At 36.1% G+C, this 19,019-nt stretch overlaps 1 protein-coding gene across 1 annotated transcript; it reads left to right on the top strand.

The window, feature by feature from the left end:
* The first annotated feature begins 1,018 nt into the window (after positions 1 to 1,018).
* Positions 1,019 to 18,590, top strand: LOC134533784 (vacuolar protein sorting-associated protein 29). The gene is made up of 4 exons (XM_063371439.1): positions 1,019 to 1,207; positions 4,066 to 4,257; positions 7,223 to 7,458; positions 15,409 to 18,590. Exons 1-4 carry the CDS (start codon positions 1,205 to 1,207, stop codon positions 15,524 to 15,526), a joined length of 549 nt encoding a protein of 182 aa, XP_063227509.1. The 5' UTR covers positions 1,019 to 1,204; the 3' UTR covers positions 15,527 to 18,590.
* Positions 18,591 to 19,019: the final 429 nt, after the last annotated feature.

Below are 19,019 nucleotides of genomic sequence, written 5' to 3'. Positions count from 1 at the left end.
ACGCCCCATGAAGACGCAGATCCAGGAAGTGATAGGAACCCCGGAGGATCAAGTGGCCGAGAACGAAGTCCCACCCCTGGTACTTGAGCCGGACAAGTCGGCCACATGAAACTCCCACTTCCCCCGCCCTCATGGCGGCTGGGTACACTGGGCCTCCGTGGCAAATGTAGAGTTCTGTCTGTGGGTGGAAGAGCCGGACAAACAGAGCAGCACAGACAGCACTGACATCGCCCCCACACCTCCTTACAGACTATGTTACACAAACAATGCTAAAGGACCAGGAGGTAAGTCGCATGGGGGACGAGTCCCAACATGCTGTCCCCGAATGAGAGACAGCCATAGTGTTTGCGACTTCCTGTAAGAAAGCGCCCCGATACTGTGGCCTTAAATGGGCTCTCAGATAGTCTTAACCTGAATTTGCTCAGGGAGGCATCTGATATAGTACTGCCCTGACAGTAAGCAAAATCCAGGTCTTAGTACCATAAACTGTTGTTGAAGAGTACCCTGTTACGTCACAGCAAGCCACCATCAGTGTTGTATTTTAAAGATATTGCTTTAAAACTTTAATTAGCAAGTCGAATTGAATTATATATTCCAGTGCAAATTTTATATTCATTTTCAGTGTTTCATATATAGACTGGCAGCAAATGAGATTTAAATCAGTGATATTGCTAACGCGACTTCTACTCCCGCAAGCTAGGCCGCATAGCATTGTTTCTCCAGCGCGAGTGACATTTCTCGGTAAGCCACATGGGCAGAATGGTCAACGACTCAACTCCCTGTGGGAGGGTGCTCTTATTGAAAGAGCTGGCGTAGGGCAACAAACTTTTTAACTACGACACTACCACTGGCCCGCATCAAATTAGATGTTAATACATTTTAATAAATAAATATTTAAAGTGTAACCTTTTTCTGAGAATTTGTAAATTTTTAATCCAATAACATTTAATTTTAAGTAATGGCTGATACAAGCCACTAAAACCAACTGTATGTTAATAATCAATTTTTAAATTGTATGTGATTCTAATCATTCTTGCCGTACTTCTCGCACGGAGGCCTACTATCGTTTTTCTGCTGATGGGCGCTGCTGGCAAGACTTGTTTATCTAATTGACAGTTGAGAAATTCGCTAGTTTAGAAGTTTAAGAAAGGAATATTTCTGTAAGACTTCAGGTTTATTTCGCAATATTTTATAGCCATTTATAATGGTAAGTTCTTATTAACAGTTATGATTTTTTTTAAACATTTTTTGATACTTTTTTAATCGGCTACTAAAAGCATACAACTTGATTACTTCACAGTTATCCCAGAAAGTTTTTTGTTTTGTAACTCCAGCATGAGAAAATTTCTAAAATACTGGTTATAAGCTAATGTTATTTCACTGTCCCACAAACCGATGTTTATATTTTTAATGTTCTTACCTAACCTAACCAAATCAACCATAACATACAGTTCATACGATTTTACAGTATTTTGAATTTAGTTAACCTAACAAACAGTCCACCTTATTTTATTTTACAGTATCTTAAATGAAGCTAACCTACCGTAACCAAACATTTAAAGTTAAACTGTTTACTAATGGTTAACCTTTTTTTAATATTATAGTGCTAACTATTAATCCTTAGGTCTTCTTACTGTGCCCTGTATTTATATTTACAAAGTATTATTGTTTATTCATAAAAACAAATTAATTTATTTAAAAAATACTAATATTTATGAGCATTTCACACAAATTAATGCAGATTTTCATCTGCAAAGGGTTCACAAGAAAAAAACTTTACAGTCAGTTAGAAATGTTGGTATTAGATTATTCAATAAATTACCATCAGTTCTAAAAAATATGGACCAATATAATTTATTTAAAAAGTAATTATATCTTTATTTATCACATAAGGCTTTTTATAATATAGACTAGCTGCCCGACCCGGCTTCACACGGCTATACTAATGGAAAAAAAAATAAGCCACATCTCCAATTTACAGTAATGGTAACTAAAAAAAAAATTCAGTGAAAATTTATTACAATGCTGTATAATGTACCGGAGAGAAAATGAATAGCACCGATGGTTTCCCGTCTCGTGCACGCAACGTACAACTGATGTACCCGTACTTCGCTACGGCAGTCTACAGGCAGATCACTCTTGCGCCGCTCATTATACATGCCCCTCCTTGTGGGTACGCCACTGCCGCGCGATGCCCGTTGCCATGGAGACGCAGAAGGCATGAACAATGCAAAATCCTGTTCTCATGCAGACAAAGTACCCACTGTTGCCTGGTTTTAACCACCCATTAGATCTAATTTTCGGAAAATGTCATCCTGCGTAACATAAGGAACATTACTGTGAAGTTTCAAGTCTGTAAAATATATATACTTGAAAAAAAGGGCAATTTTTGATATTTAAAGTACCCGCAAAATTTCAACGGTGATGAGGACTGCACTATCAATGAAATAGTCGTTGCCATAGAAACGAATGAAGCATCAACAAAGCAACAGCCGTTGCCATGGTGATTTCCTACCAAAAATAGAAATTAAAAATTTAGTCTAAAAAATAAAAAAAAATTTAGTGCAACATTTAGGGGGATGAAAAATAGATGTTGGCCGATTCTCATAGATACCGGATAAGCACAAAAAATTTCATCAAAATCGGTCAAGCCGTTTCGGAGGAGTATGGCAACGAAAACTGTGACACGAGAATTTTATATATAAGATGACTATGAACAGTAAGTTAGGTAGCTTCGTAATTTTTTTTTATAATGACTTTTCTTTTATATCTAATTTCTTTTATATATAATAGTTGCTTATTCATGGAAGAGCAGCTGTTATATTTTATTATTTTAATTTTGTAATGCTTTTAATACTAATCTTGTACCTGTATATGTGTTTGTATTTATGTTTATTTGTAATTTTTCTTTTGACATATTCTATACCATTGTATGGTCTATTGAATGAAATAAAAAATCAATTCAAGCAAATCATTAATAATATGAGATCAAAGAATTTTTTTTTTTTATGTTATAGCAGCGATAATAAATTATCCTCCATGATTATTAACACAAAGCTATATCTAACCAAACCCTTTCAATTTACTAACATTATTTTAAACCAATAATGTGATCACTGATACCAGGAGTTTGGCTCTTGCATATCTTAATTTCAGTACTCTCTTCTTTATGGTAAAGAAACTCCGCTTGTAACAACACAAAACAGCTAACGGAACCTAACAATTTATCAATGGTTGTAAACTTAATATTTCCTACTGTTTATACTAACAAGTTATTTAGCTTTTATTACACTTTTTAGACATGAAAATGCTACTGGTCGAACCGAATAAATACCACACACATGTTGTGTACTAATTGTTTTCCATTTATCCTTTTCTTGGACTCTGAGTGAGTTGTCGCAGTGATAAGAAACTTAATTCACATTCTGAAGGATGGGTTCCAAACCTGTTCAGCCCATCCTGAATATGTTTTTCCATGATTTCTTGAAATCACTCCAAGCAAATGCCGGGATGGTTTCTTACTGTAGGTCATGGCAGATTCTGTTTTCAATATCCCTTCAGTTCATTGAGTGTTACAATCTGTAATGATCTCATTGACAAGTTATCAAGTCCAAAATAAATGAAAAAGTTTTACTATCATCAATGACTAAAATTATTTTGACATTCCGTAAATTCTTTTTTAAAAAATGTTTTCACTTAACTTTGTTCACTAATTACCAATTAAAAACTGAGTCCACTATTGTGAGAAAAAATATTTCTGATATCTTGATATGTTATAATCCAAACTATGCTTTTAACTGAATTTTAGAGTACTAATTTCTAAAAATTGGCACAGAGAAATAACAAAAATATCTGCAGAGGTAATTTTTAATAATATTTCATTTAAACTGTTCACCAATATATTATGTTGACCTTTTAAAGCTTAAAATCAGACAGACGTCAAAGGTCATTTGCAGCCTGGGGTAGATTATGTTTATTTCTCCGGGTTTTTTTTGAAAGGTGTGAGGGGGTTATGTAAAAGGGCTGGGGGAGGGACCGCCGGTGGCTGACTGTTGCTGCTCGCAGTTGGTCCTGGTGCTGGGCGACCTGCACATCCCGTACCGCAGCAGCAGCCTGCCGGCCAAGTTCAAGAAGCTGCTGGTCCCGGGCAGGATACAGCACATCCTCTGCACCGGCAACCTGTGCACCAAGGAGTCCTACGACTACCTCAAGACGCTGGCGAACGACGTGCATGTGGTCAGCGGCGACTTCGACGAGGTGGGTCATACTAAGTGGTTGTGGGCGATGTGGAAAGAAACTGCTACCGATTCATTTCTTCAACAGATCTGATAATCGTTACAAAACAGATTCAGTACTTTTTGTAAATAATCACAGTGAAAGTCTCCAGAAATTCAATATTTTTACCACACTTTTATTAGCTTCACCGTATGTATGAATGGACTATGAAATAAAATATTTCCATTCAATTTTTACCCACTTTTTGAAGTCAGAATGGGTAAAACTTTGCATACATATTTTAAGAACCTCTGACAATACAATATTTTGATAACTTACGACCTTTTGGTAATAACCAGGCTTTTTGTGTATCCTTGAGGTCGGGATATGGTGGGAATTAGCCCCAGGGTCAACTGTTACCTGGGGGAGAAGGGTGGTTAAAGACTCGAAATTACGAAAATTATAAAAATTAATGCTTTTTCTATTTGGAGTGTTTCCAATTCAAAAGGTAGGGTTATGGTGGAAAATGTGCCCGGGTAAGGGTGGGTGGGGGGATAAAGGGCATAATACCCCTAAATTTTTAAAAGTACATATATTCTTTTCTATCTAGTGTGTTTCTTTGCTCGGGGGGGGGGGGGGGGGGGGGGATTTTTAATGCTAGGGTTTACCTGATTCAACGAAAATTTAAAGTTTTTTTTTTAATAGCCCTTTAAAATGATGCTAAATGCGTAAATCTTGCTAACTGTTATATCCACTTATTAGTCTTAATATATATATAGCTGTATATATATTTTTTTGTTTTTTTAAATAATTAGTACATTAAAGAATACGGAGGGGGCTTGACAAAGTTATCTATACATTCCCCTGGGTCTTTTGTTTCTCTCAATGGCCCGGAGCGGTAGACCCAGCATTGTATTTTTGGTAGGGCAAAAATGATTGGAGGGGGTTTAGTTGCTATGGAATGAATACCTCCCAGTTGCAAATTCACATCAACAGAAGTTAAATTAACCAGAAGCACTACAAAATGTAGACAATACAGTTTTACAAAAAAAAAATTGTCTTCATAGGTCAGGTATGGCTCAAGAGTAGATTTTTTTTTCATCCCACCAGTTAAATTTTTTTAGTTCTGTGGAAGTTATAGAGGGGAACTATTATACCTGTTGCTGTTCTGATTGCGTCACCACTGTGTAAAAGTCAACTTGTATTGATTGCCACAAGAAATCAATGCCTCCAATTTATCCCAAGCATGGCCTTATTATGATTCATACTCAAAAGCTGGGTTGGATTGGTGTATAAAATAAGCAAAAATTTGAGGTAAAACACACTTAAAATGGGAGAAAAAATTGAGGTACGAAAATGTTTTGTAATAAAAAAAACTATTTGAATTTTTATATTAAATATATGAACAGAAGTTTTTTTATTTTCCTAAACAAATTTTTTAAATAACCTTAGTTAGGTATAGATAAAAAATTGTAAAAAAATTGGTTGTCTGTAAAGTCGGTTTACGGACGATAGTTTAACGTGACGTCATAACAAAACATTGATGAAATGATTGCATACTTTTATGAATATAATTGAATCATTTTTATTTTAATAATAAAAGAATAAATATTTGAAATTATACTAGTATTCAGATTTTTAAAATGCAAGAATAATTAACCTTAATTGCCGAAATTGTTGTTGTAATAAGCAATGAAAACCACATTAACTTTTCACTTCACTTTATAAACAGTCGAGGAAACAGTTCACGTGTAGATGACTTGTAATTAATTTTAAAAACTGGTGTTTAGCTATAAAGTTTAAATATAATTATGAACAAGTTTTCATATAAATAAACTGTAATCAAATATCTATCATCAATTATATGAATCACCATAATTCTTTAGTCAATTGTAACATAACCTATTATTACTGCACTCGCCGACAGATGCTACTTTTTGTAATAATAAAGGAATAAATACTTGAAATTATACTAGTAATAGATTTTTAAAATGCAAGAATAATTAACCTTTATTGCCTAAATTGTTGTAATAAGCAATCAAAACCACAGATTAAAATTCGTCGAGAACAGTTTACGTTTTTATGTCTTTCAGTGCTCAACATGATATGCAATTGTGGCCCCGGGCACGAAATTTTATTTATAATTCATTAATAATAACGCCCATCGCGATAAACAAAGGAAAATATGTATTAACGAGTGCCTGGTTGTTGCGGAAGTGGATAGATTGCGCGATTCGTTCGGTTCGCGTCCGTCACAGTAGTTGGCAGCACCGTAGAGGAATAATATTATTTCGTTTTTATAACAAATACGCATCCCAAATACACCAAACTTATTTATAATGTTTTACAATATTTTTTAAAACATTGTGCAAAAGATCCCGGGTGTAATTTGAATCATTATGTGTAACTGTAAACCACCATTGTTCGTACAAAAATGTATTTGAAAATTCAACATTACTTTTAAATAATTGTACCGATTGTGCTGAAAATCGGTGGACGATCGTTAAATTATATAATATTAATAATTCAAATGACGAAAGCATGATTGAAAAGTCAAATCGATTGTTGTTCCAATCGAGTGGAAGAGAGATACGCCGCATGCGTACAATGAGCGTAGCGGTACACATCCGTAGTGGGACAGTGTGCGTTACAGGACACATTTTCGTGCGTGCAGCCGACGTTCATCGATTTATTAGACGTCACTTCAAAAATTTTGAAAATTTTATGTTCAATTTCTTCACTCTGAACCTATAAATTCAGTATATGTAAGGATATTTAGGATAGCAGATATCTGATTAAGCTGCACATCCTGTATCTAAAATGTAACAAATAGCACTGCACTACCTGCTAAAAATCCAGTTGATTTGTGTGTTCTCTTTGCACTGACAAGCAAAACTGTACACTCGTAGACGTTATTGGTGAAATATGAGCAGGTGGCCACGATATATTACATATTTAAGACAACCGACCGATCCTCGAGGCAGTTTGTGAACTGGTTGTGTTCCAGAACCTGAAGCACCCAGAGCAGAAGGTGGTGACAGTGGGCCAGTTCCGCATCGGCTTGTCGCACGGGCACCAGGTGGTCCCTTGGGGCGACCCGGAGTCCCTCGCCTTCATCCAGCGCCAGCTGGACGTAGACATTCTCATCTCTGGCCACACCCACAAGTTCGAGGCCTACGAGCATGAGAACAAGTTCTACATCAATCCGGGATCGGCCACCGGAGCGTACAGTGCTCTCGACACGTGAGTGCGCTTCTCTTTCAGCTCCCGGCGCCTTCATTGCAAGAAATAACCTTTTACACAGTAGTGTACTGCAAGGCCTTCAGGGCCTATTGCCGATACGTAATTCATGGTCGTGCGTTGCATTAATGCTACTCACACATTGAGCGATTTGTATTTTAGAAAACAAAAGGAATTATGTAGTTCTTATTTTTTAAATTATTTTTGCACCATTTTATTTATGACTTAAAATTATTTTTTTATACACAGGCCATTGGTGGTTACACTGTATGTCACACAGGAACTTTATTAAATGACAAAAACCAGAAAAGGCACAGCTTAGATTTTTCATGAAATTGTCGGAATGGAATCATGTGTTTCATATTAATATGTAACTTAAGGATCAATCTCTTTAATCCAATGATTACTCAGAGTAATGTACCGTATTTTCCCGCAGAAGGGTCGCCCCTTGGTATGGGTCTCACCCTTAATTTTAGGCAAAATTATCTAATATTTTAAGGACCACCCCTGTGTATGAGTTGCATCTGTCTTCACTAGAGTTCTGTGGATGCAAGCAAAGTATTCCTTTTCTCAGCTTATTGGTGCGTAAGAAATACGATTCTGGCATTAACCCTTTGCTCTTCGTCAGCAATTTACCGCGAGGCTAAGGAATATAAAAGGTGCTCTTATAAACGCCGCCAGCGATGGTTGCAATGGCTGCAGTTTCGTTATGATATGTTCAGTTGAAATGAAAGCATGGGAAATCTCATTCAAAAAACAGTAACGATTGGGCACAGTTGCATCATGAACACCTTTCAAGATAGACTTGTTAATTGTGTGGGTGCCATTTCATGGGACATTTATAAAGAAGAGAAGGAGGAAAAACTGTCAACACTGCAATGTGACCTCACGCACACACTCTGTTGCTCTCTCTCAGTCTTTTTGGCTGGTAAATTTTTAGATGTTCCTCTCTTCGTCCTCACAGCGCAACAAACACTTCACACACAGATTGGGTGGCAGACACGGCACACATACAATAAGTGCGCTGTTCATGGAACTTCACGCGACTGCTGATATATTTTGATTTTACACTTAACTGTGGAGTTATATTTATTATAAACAAACTTACCGTAGGTTAGTTATTTACGCACATATTCAACCACACAGAACAATATTATTTTTTTGTAACCCAAAATTAGCATATGGGTCGCAGTACATTTTTTTGTCTGGTATTGATGTTTCTGGATGACGTATGGGTATACAGGGTTTGTCCGGAAAGTAATAGGACTGATTTTCTTCCGCCGCGACTGTACTTCAGAGCGTGCGCACACCGACTGGATTCGGTAGAAGGGGTTCCTAGCTAACGAACGAGCGGCTGGTCAGTTGTCTCCGAGCAGCTGGAGAGTCAGGACAGGCCTTTTTCGCGCGACGTGTTTCTGTGAGTGGTGCAAGCCGAAAATGCAGCGTTCGTTAGAGCAGAGGTACGCGATTAAATACTGTGTGAAACTCGGTAAATCTGCGACAGAGATGTTTGATATGATCAAGCAGGCTTACCCAGATGATGCTTTAGCAAGAAGTGGTGTGTTTCAGTGGCACAAGGCCTTTTCGGAGGGCCGGGAAGAGGTCGCCGATGAAGACTGTGCTGGAAGACCTTCGACTTCGACAAACCCCGACAATGTGACTCGTGTGCGCAAAGTTTTTAACTCAAACCGTCGACTGAGTATTCGTTTAATTGCCCAGATGTTAAATTTACCAAAATCTGTGGTTCATGACATTGTGACGGAGCATTTGAACATGCGCAAGGTGTGCACGAAGATGGTCTCAAAAGTGCTCACAGACGACCAGAAATTGCGGCTCACACCGCCTTTCTTGTGAACAGCTACCTGACCAAGGCCGGCATCTCAACGCTTCCGCAGCCGGCCTACAGCCCAGATGTGCCCCCCCCCCCCCCCCCCCCGGGCCTTATTTTTGTTTCCTCGCTTGAAAAGGCCGATGAAAGGCGAGCATTTAGAGACGACAGAGGGGATTCAAGCAGCTTGCACCGCGGCTCTCAAGGCTATTCCGGAGAATGCCTTCCGTGATGTCTTCAATGCTTGGAAATCGCGGTGACAGCGCTGCATCGACGCAGAAGGAGCCTACTTTGAAAGTTTTTAAAGAATTGTAACGATTGGCTCAATAAATTTTTTTAAATCGACTCAGTCCTATTACTTTCCGAACCAACCCTGTAGTGTAACCAGCAATCATGTATTTCAAAAAAAAAATTTAATCAATCTTCCCCATTGCAAGAATCTAAATATATATAACTCAAAGGTGACTGACTGACTGACATAGTGATCAATCAACGCTCAGCCCAAACCACTGGACGGATCGGGCTGAAATTTGGCATGCAGGTAGATGTTATGACTTAGGCATCCGCTAAGAAAGGATTTTGATTAATTCTACCCCCAAGGGGATATATATATATACACACACACACACACACACACACACACACACACACACATATATATATATATATATATATATATATATATATATATATATAAGCGAAATACCACTAACTGACTCACTCATAATGAGATCTATAAAACTATACACCCGATTGACTTGAAATTTAGCATAGTTACTCATTTTGTGATGTAGACGCTCACTATAAATGGATTCTGCGGAAATCCGATCCCAAGGGGAGTTTCGGGGGCGTAATGTATCAAAATTTCCAGTTTTTGGTAGGAAATCACCATGGCAACGGCTGTTGCTTTGTTGATGCTTCATTCGTCTCTATGGCAACGACTATTTCATTGTTAGTGCAGTCCTCATCACCGTTGAAATTTTGCGGGTACTTTAAATATCAAAAATTGCCCTTTTTTTTAAGTATATATATTTTACAGACTTGAAACTTCACAGTAATGTTCCTTATGTTACGCAGGATGACATTTTCCGAAAATTAGATCCCATGGGTCGTTAAAACCAGGCAACAGTGGGTATACTTTGTCTGCATGAGAACAGGATTTTGCATTGTTCATGCCTTCTGCATCTCCATCGGTGCTATTCATTTTCTCTCCGGTATATTATACAGCATTGTAAGAAATTTTCACTGAATTTTTTTTTTATTTACCGTTACTGTAAATGGGAGATGTGGCTTAATTTTTTTCCATTCGTATAGCCGTGCGAAGCCGGGCAGCTAGTTATTCATAAAATTCATTCTTCAAATGATTCTTGCATTGGAGTCTGTTGGTTATGCAATGATGTAAAAATGAGTTATGGAAAATGTGTAGTCTTTAATACACACACACATAATTACTAATATTATACATGTGAAAGTGTGTTTGTTGGTTTGTCCTTCTTTCATGCAACAATGGAGCAATGGATCGACATGACTTTTTGCATATAGATATTTTATGGGTCTCAGAGTTACATAGGCAACTTTTTATCCCTGATAAATGCATGGTGTGGAGTGTAATTCTGTAATTACATTTTCATGCTAAAATGGCTGAACCATTGCATTACCAAAAGTGAGTGTTTCTCTATGTCTGCCACCCGGTCATATAGTAAGATCTGGCAACTTCTTATTTTTCACTTTGGCGAGACCTGACCACTTAGTGGTGCTTGTGATGGCTAGCTAACCAATAGCACTAATAACAGTTTAGTTTTGAATATCCTCAATAGATGGCATTGCCTTGAATCTGAAATGCACTATCATTTAGGGCTTCCATCACTTCTGGCCCATGGTTGACCTGTCTTCCTGCAAACTGGAGCAGAAGGTTGGTGTTCCAGTTAAGCTGATGCACAACCTTGATGCACTGAGATTAAGCATTGGTACCAGGCTGTGCATCACAGAGCTGGGGAGAAACATATTCTCACTGGAATAACTAAAGGAGAGAGCGTGTTGATTACCTGCATTCCAATAATTCACAATAATTGGCCATACAGTTTAAGATGCTGCAATTCTTGCCAAAGTTAGCATTTGCAATGACAGTAAGTCACAGAGCTAAACATTGAAAGTGGCAGGAATTAATTTGGGCACTCTATGCTTCCTAGATGATGAAATTGCTCGGAACATTATTTTGTAAAGGCACAGGACTGTGAGTAGCTATCTGCAATAGTGTTAAGGACATGTAAATTTTTTGCCATGAGAAGAATGAACAGTCAATGTTCACTTCAAGCTCATTATTTCAATCCAACCAATATCAGTTTTTTTGAACAATTTACCGTATTTAATCGCATAATGTCCGCCATCGCAAAATGTCCGCACCTTTCTTTTTAAATATTTGAAATGGAATTTTTTAAAATCCGCATAAAGTCCGCACCAGACAAAGCAACCTTGGCCACCCCTGAAAGGCACAGTAACGGGATGGAAAATTACCGACGCTGTCAACAATGCTTTGACCTTGAGTTGTTCATTTCTCCGGAGCGGTCGCTGAGAGGGTTTTGTAGCGTGGTGAAACCGTCCGGACTCAGAAACTCGCATTCCACTGCGCAGCTGCCTGCGACGTCACGCAAGTTGCAAGGGGATGGGCTACATATAGCACAAGCCAGTACACATCAACTCACACATCACAAAGTAGGGGAGGTAGCGAAGAAGTGGTGGGGGTACATGCGCACAGTTTTTTTATACACACAGTGGGCAAGGGACAGGGAGGGAGGCTCACCGGTGCCGGCTAATGCAGACATTAGACATCTGCCCCGTGCCGTCAGTGGCCATCTCATTGAAAAATTAAAAAAATTTCTTTTCACGCAAAGCGTTTATTTTGTGTAGGCTGGCTGCGGCTTCTGAATGTAGGAGCGCACACGCGAGTGAGAGAAGAAAAAAAATATGAGTTGCATCTTCCACTAATCGCCGGCACCCAATTATCTCGTCACCTGTCACATTTCTCACGTCCGCTGCGGAGGGTCGCCAGTCACCAGCACTCTGCTAGTAAACTAATTATGAGAGAACAATTTTTTTACTCTACACAAAACATAAAATTATGAGGAAAAAATTTTTTTTTCCGACTTCACCTCATAATGTCCGCACCCCATTTTTTTTGTCAAAAATGTAGCCTAATTACTGCGGACATTATGCTAGTAAATACGGTAATAGTTTGTTAAAAAAAACTGGTATTTTTAAAAATGAATGAAATCTGCAGTCGTGGTGGATTAGAATGACTCATGTAACACTACTCGGGTTACCCACCCACCTAGATGTGTCACACCCTGGCACAATGGCTTCTTTTTTCTATACTCGCCCCTTTCTTACCTTGCAGTGCTGATTTGTCTGTCTGCAGTCTTCTACTGGCTTGTCACACCATCTCTCCGTTCCCACACTTACAGCTATCTGAGCTGTGCGAGCCATGCTCAGAATGCATAGCTGCACACACTAAGTTGTCCAGGCCCAGCTCTGTTTAACTTACTCATTATTTTTCTCCTGAGGAGTTCCTTGTTTACTTTTTTATGGTATGATTTAATTCCAAAGATGTGTTTATATTGAAATAAATTTTTACCTCAATAAAATATTCTTCACCTTCATTATAAGAAGCCATGCAGTGTCTGATACTCTTTGTGCTTTACTCAGTAAAGGATATTACTACCAAAATTATTTTCTGTTTCAGTAGTGTACTTCTTATTTTGTAGTAATGAGCCACAAAAAATGGACTTCATGCTTGCCCAAATCATTATTTATAATTTTTATTTTGTTCACAATTAAAGATCATATTTGCCCTTTTATGAAATTGTTTTATTTGGGTGATGTGTAGCTTCTAAAAATAGTGTATATTTCATTAAAAATTCTATGAATGTTACATTTGAAGCCTTTTAAAATGATTTCACACACTCATTTCTCTGAAACTTGATCGTAACTGGGTGTTTTTTGCTCAGTTTTTGCAACAAAAATACTTTTATATGCAACTTCAGATGAAATATTTTTTTTCTTCAAGTTTTTATATACATGCAAGGAACGATTGTCATCTTAGCCGGGCACAATATTAAAATGCAAATCATTTTACATAACCATTTTCTTAATTTTTTGTAATTTATGTCACATCAGATGTACATTAAAATATAATTTTACATTTTATCTTATTAACTGATGAAACTTCATGTGTTGCAAATACTTTGTTTCAGTGGTGTGTGGCCGTGTGTGAATTATGACTTAAGACAATTTTGACCATGTCTTGTATTTGGCTTGATACATTTGGTGTGTGGCCTGCCTATGAGTGGAGTAACTTTTTTCTCCCAAAAGTACAACTGACATTTTAATATTTCCTGAAATAAGTAGTAAACTGTCAAATTTTGAAACAAAATACATACCACATATGCTTGTTGCTCTGCTCTTTTGAAAGAAAATGTTTTGCCTAGTAGTGTGCTGATAAAGTAAAAGGTCTTGGGTACATCCAGCAGTCCATGGTTCAGCCCATTCTGAATTCAGTACCAGAGATGCTCCCATTCAAAGTTTTCGGGTGGATTCCGGCTGTTGACCTTGGCTGAAGGTAGCATCATTGCGCTGTCAGCATTTTTTAAAGTGAAACTTCTTTACTAAGGGGGTAACAATTTTGAGCGTTATGAAAATTCCGATCGCATGAGGGGAAGTAGGTACGTGGTGGGGGAACCAATAGATGAGACGGCAGGAAAAGGTAGAAATGACGCAGCATACTTGTGCTGTTGCTCTCTTGCGCACTTTCATATGCACAATTGTTTCTTGGGAGTGGACGTCGCGCTATCCCCACTCTTGGGACGTTGACGCAGTCGGTGATCGCTGGAGCAGCCTTGAGCGGGCTCCACGTGGCGGCATGCGGCTCAGGTTGAACCCTGCCATGCTGCAGGGATAGGCGGGTCATGGCAGTAGGGACCCGCCTGCGCCCTACGCCACCCCGACTTTAAGAGAATATGGGCAGAGGGCAACACAACGGGGTTTGAGCTTATTGTTATGCACCGTGCCACAGGCCATATAAGAAAGAAAATAATGTTCTTTCATGTATGTATTATTAATTTTATTACTTGTTTAAATCAGTATTGTTAAACAGTGTTGTATTGTATGTAACTAAATATTTCTGCCGGTATAATGCTTTTCATGCTTTAGTTTGACATGGGTAATTATTTGTTACAAATTATTTGTTTAACTAAATTGTGTGAATATTTCTCAAATCAGAGTGTAGCTGAGGATGACCGTGGCTCAGCAAAGTAGCATTGAGCTAGGTCCTATTCGCATGCCATGTTGTCACTTTCACATGCCAGATACCTACCTCAGACTACACATGTCCATTTGGACAATTATTTAAGCTGCATAAACTTCCTAATTATCGGCAAGTTTCAAGTCTGAGAATTATTTAAAATCATAGTTTGTTTTAAATGTACGAGAAAAAATTTTAGTACATTTTTTATTAAATAGAATCCACAATTTATTTATTTATGTGGAAAAGAGTTATTTCATTTGAAATCATACCCGCATCTTACTATTCTCATGTTCTATTAAAAAATATTTTAATTTATCTCTATCTGTAACTAACAAGCAAGAAGTTTGTTTTTATTTATAAATTTATATGTATGTGTGTATATATATAAAGTGAGAGAGAGAGAGAGAGCGAGTGTGTGTGTGTGAGCGTATGCGCACACAGGTGCATGTTCAGAGTTTATTGTTAGGTAATGTATTTTCATTTCAGTACCTAGCATATTACATTTCACATTTGGTACTTTTAGTTAAAACGTATTTACGTTCGATAATCTGGAAAAATTGCTAAACTTGCCAGACTACAGACCATTTATTATTATGTGTATTCCCCTGAAACCGAATACTAGGAATGAATTATGAGTTAAGATTTACGTAATGGTTGAGGTCTTAGAAGAGGTAAAGGTGGTATGTATTGATACCTGTACATCTCTTTTGTTTGTTTAAAAAATATAACTTTTGCTATGTCTGTATAAGTGTTTGTTAAAAACTGCAACATTAACTTAAGGCGAGTTGTGTCTATAAAAAATTTGAATTTGTTCTTTTTATTACAGGTCCACAATCCCATCTTTTGTATTACTGGATATTCAGAGTGGATGTGTTGTCACCTACGTATACCAGTTGCTTGGAGATGACGTGAAAGTTGAAAAAATTGAGTACAAGAAGATCTGATGAAAGTTAATGTAAATTGGATGAAAACTCTTTATCTCTGTGAGATAATGTGAACAGTGATATTTTGTGGGGGTGATTGAATATTCTCCACAGTGTAAATAATGAAATCTCATGATTTATAGATTATTTGAAACATGATTGATTATATATATATGTATGTATTATTGTTCTCTGTATTCTACATGCATTGCAATATGTACCTACATATTTAATGTTAACTTTACGCAATAAGCATTTGATACAAAACATCTTAATACACTGTTTTAGTAATTAGAGATGACAATTTTTTTTAAGCTCTTAGAATGGGCTTTTGTACAAAAGCTATAATTTTAAGATATTGTAGAGTTATAACAAGATTTAGCAAAAAAAAACTCCTATATTGTAATAAAGTTGTTATGCTTATGTTGTCTATAATTCTATTTTTACCATAGTTGGTATTTATATAGCTGATACAATCGAGAATATTTCGTGCAGGAGGGAAAAGCATTTTTTTTTTAAAAAAAAAAAAAACTTTTTTTTTTTTCGTACTTAACCATGTTAATTTTTTTACTAAACACACATTAGTTAATTATATTAGGTATTTTGGTTCTGAGCATGTTCAAATGAAAGCCATACAACATCCCGCTTTCTGCCACTCCTGTTGAATCAGCAAAGTTATAACATCAAAGAACTGAAGTCTAGCAAACCTGCACCTCTGTCTGGGACTACAACACAAAAAGGGTATTTGCCCACAGGGGGAGGGATTCTCCATAGTAAGGGGATTTACAGTAGTAGATTTTTCCCAAGGAATAGGAATTTTTTTTAAATAATAAATTTTAATTTTTTTAATACTTTAACTACAATTCATTAATTTAATTTTAGAAGTGTATTTAGCTGGGTATAATTTACAGCTTGTTCAGATAATTAAAATATGATCTTGATTAGTGTATAATTTTTTGTTCCTGTAAATCAAAAGAAACATTAATGAGCAAACTATTGTTCATTAATGAGCAAACTATTGTTTTTAGAGTGGAATCAACCTTTCATTAAAATTACGATATATTAAAAAATACATTATTTAAAAAAAACATTTTTTAAACTTGTTTAAATCATTCATTTCAGCTAGATATAGTACATATTATTTAAGCAAACTACCAGAAAGTTAAATGTAGTTTTATCCTTAAAACTTGTTATTGAAACTAATTAACTATTGAAACTAATCAAAACAACTATTTTTTATTAATTTCATTATTATTACATTTGGTATGCTTAAGGTATAATTTATTAATAAAAAATTAACAATGATAAGAAAATGATAAAAATAAGTGATTAAGAAAATACCCAGGGTGACGATTGGTCGGGAAATTCGGGAAAACCTGGAATTACCCAGGAATATTTTGCCTCTGGAAAAATACTGGAAATACCCAGGAATTTATTCACCCCTCGGGAGATTTGCTATTCTTCCATACTGTAATTATCGTCTAACGTTAAAGTTGTTGATTATGTACATCTGCAATTAAAATCGATATTGAATATATATATTAAATAGCAATGGATTGTGTAATATTTATTTTTAGAATAAGAGACGACATGGGAGAGTCAGCATCCACAAACGAAAGCATGATCGGCAATCCTGACGCCATTCATGTTTACGTGTGTGACTGTGACACTCAGAGAAACATTTTCAGAACCTGACGCCAGAGCGCAGCAGAATTAAGATTGTTTACCGTGCGTAATTCCAATTTTCTTTAAAAAAAAAAAAAACAATGTTTAATATTATATTCATTTGATAATTTATGGATTCAGTTTATTAAATTTTCATACAGTATATCTTTTAACTAATTGTTGTTTGGTTTTATAACAGCTAATACTTTTTTAGGTGTAAACTTTTATCTTGTCAATAGTTGGCAACACTTCATCTAATGCACCAATATCATTGTATCTGCAATGTGCATTTGCACGGAAAGTAACGTAATTCGGCATTTTGTTAGGATATGTTTACGTAGGCAGGCTTGGAAGTAAATTTATATTTTAAGTATAATTTAGTATTACAAAGAACGCGTAGACTTAGTATAGAAAATGAGTTAAATATTCTGGAAAAATGAAAATAAATTTCTGGAAAACCTGGAAATACCCATGAATTTTATTCTAGGGTTGGAGTAGTCACCCTGATACCATTTCAGGGGGAAATAGAATTTAAACATTAAACATTTGCTTTTATGGAACAACAAAACCAGAGAAACTGGCATCAAATTTTAATTTTTTTTTGATTATCTTGTAAACTTAAGCCTCATTTAAAATATTTACCTCATTTATAACATTTAGCGTAATAAACTGTCACTTCATGCAACGTTGAAAATATTTTGTTAAGTTAGCAAGAGACATCTGCAATTAAATGCGATGGTAGCCTGAAGTTTTCTATCTCAACATGAAAATGCCAACACTTAAACAAAAATTGCGGAAAGTGTTTAGGCATGCTTTGGTATGTTCCTTTTGAAATTTAAGCCTTTTTGGATGTGCTGTTGTTTTTTAACAATAGTATGTGTGTCAGTGAGCATTTTTTTTTGTGAAAATTGAAAAATGTAGTAGTGAGCTGTCATTAAAATTTTTTTTTTAAGGCAGAACCCCTACACAAGAGTTATTCCACACCAAATCAACCAATGGTCAAAACATGATGTCTTAAAATCTTTATGATTTTTTTTTATGTGAGATAGTGTTAGCTTAGCGGATAAATAAAAAGTTTGAATTTTTTATCATCTCTGGTTTTAGAGTCATAAATTTTTGAAAAATTAATAAACTCAAGTTTGTAGGAACATTTTGATATATTAAAAGCATGTAACTCTTAAAACCATTTGCCCTAGAAAGCTAAAATTTGTACCATTTTCTTAAAATGACAAGGGCTTTAATTTAACTTGAGTGTATCACATCACTTTATATTTTATACCAAATCTCTTTAGTAAGATGTGTACAAAGTTTTATGATGGTATTCCAATGGTATCATATTGAAATGATTTTTTTAATGTAAATTAATGTGTATGGAAATTCTGTCAATTCATTACTTGTTAGCCTAAATAAAAATTAATCATTTAAAGAGGCCTTGATTTTATTTAAATGTAAAATATATTTTACCCATTTTATTTATACAAAAAATTCAACTTACTTTACAATCAAAGAACAGTGTTTTGCCCCTTCTTTTAGCACTTCGAATTAGTAAAGGTGAGTTTTCTTCATTGCCAAAACTTGTGCTGCTTCGGCCATCTCATCTGCTGGAACTTGGTAGGTTCTACCTGTTGCTGTGGTTGGATGTAATTTGCACAAAATATAGTTTATTGGCAGTGTTAAGGTATCTGCTCTCCTAGGATATGTGAATGATGGTGATGGTCCTTTTGGGTGAAGAAAGGAAACAAAATTTTTTTCCATCATCATCTTGTGAGTCAACACGCTCCAAACACCGCTCCTTAATCGTAAGCACAAGTGACAAAACCCACAATTTCTTCAAATGGAATGTCTTCGT

This window comes from Bacillus rossius, chromosome 7 (assembly GCF_032445375.1).
Source record: "Bacillus rossius redtenbacheri isolate Brsri chromosome 7, Brsri_v3, whole genome shotgun sequence".
Classification (NCBI taxonomy): Eukaryota; Metazoa; Arthropoda; class Insecta; order Phasmatodea; family Bacillidae; genus Bacillus; species Bacillus rossius.
The sequence above is the reverse complement of the archived record's forward strand: the minus strand, read 5'-3'. Positions and strand labels throughout refer to the sequence as shown.

Excerpts from the sequence above, each read along its gene's own strand:
- LOC134533784 (XM_063371439.1), top strand. Across the intron at positions 4,258-7,222 it reads TCAGCGGCGACTTCGACGAG|AACCTGAAGCACCCAGAGCA; the intron begins GTGGGTCATACT and ends GTTGTGTTCCAG. Across the intron at positions 7,459-15,408 it reads GCGTACAGTGCTCTCGACAC|GTCCACAATCCCATCTTTTG; the intron begins GTGAGTGCGCTT and ends TTTTTATTACAG.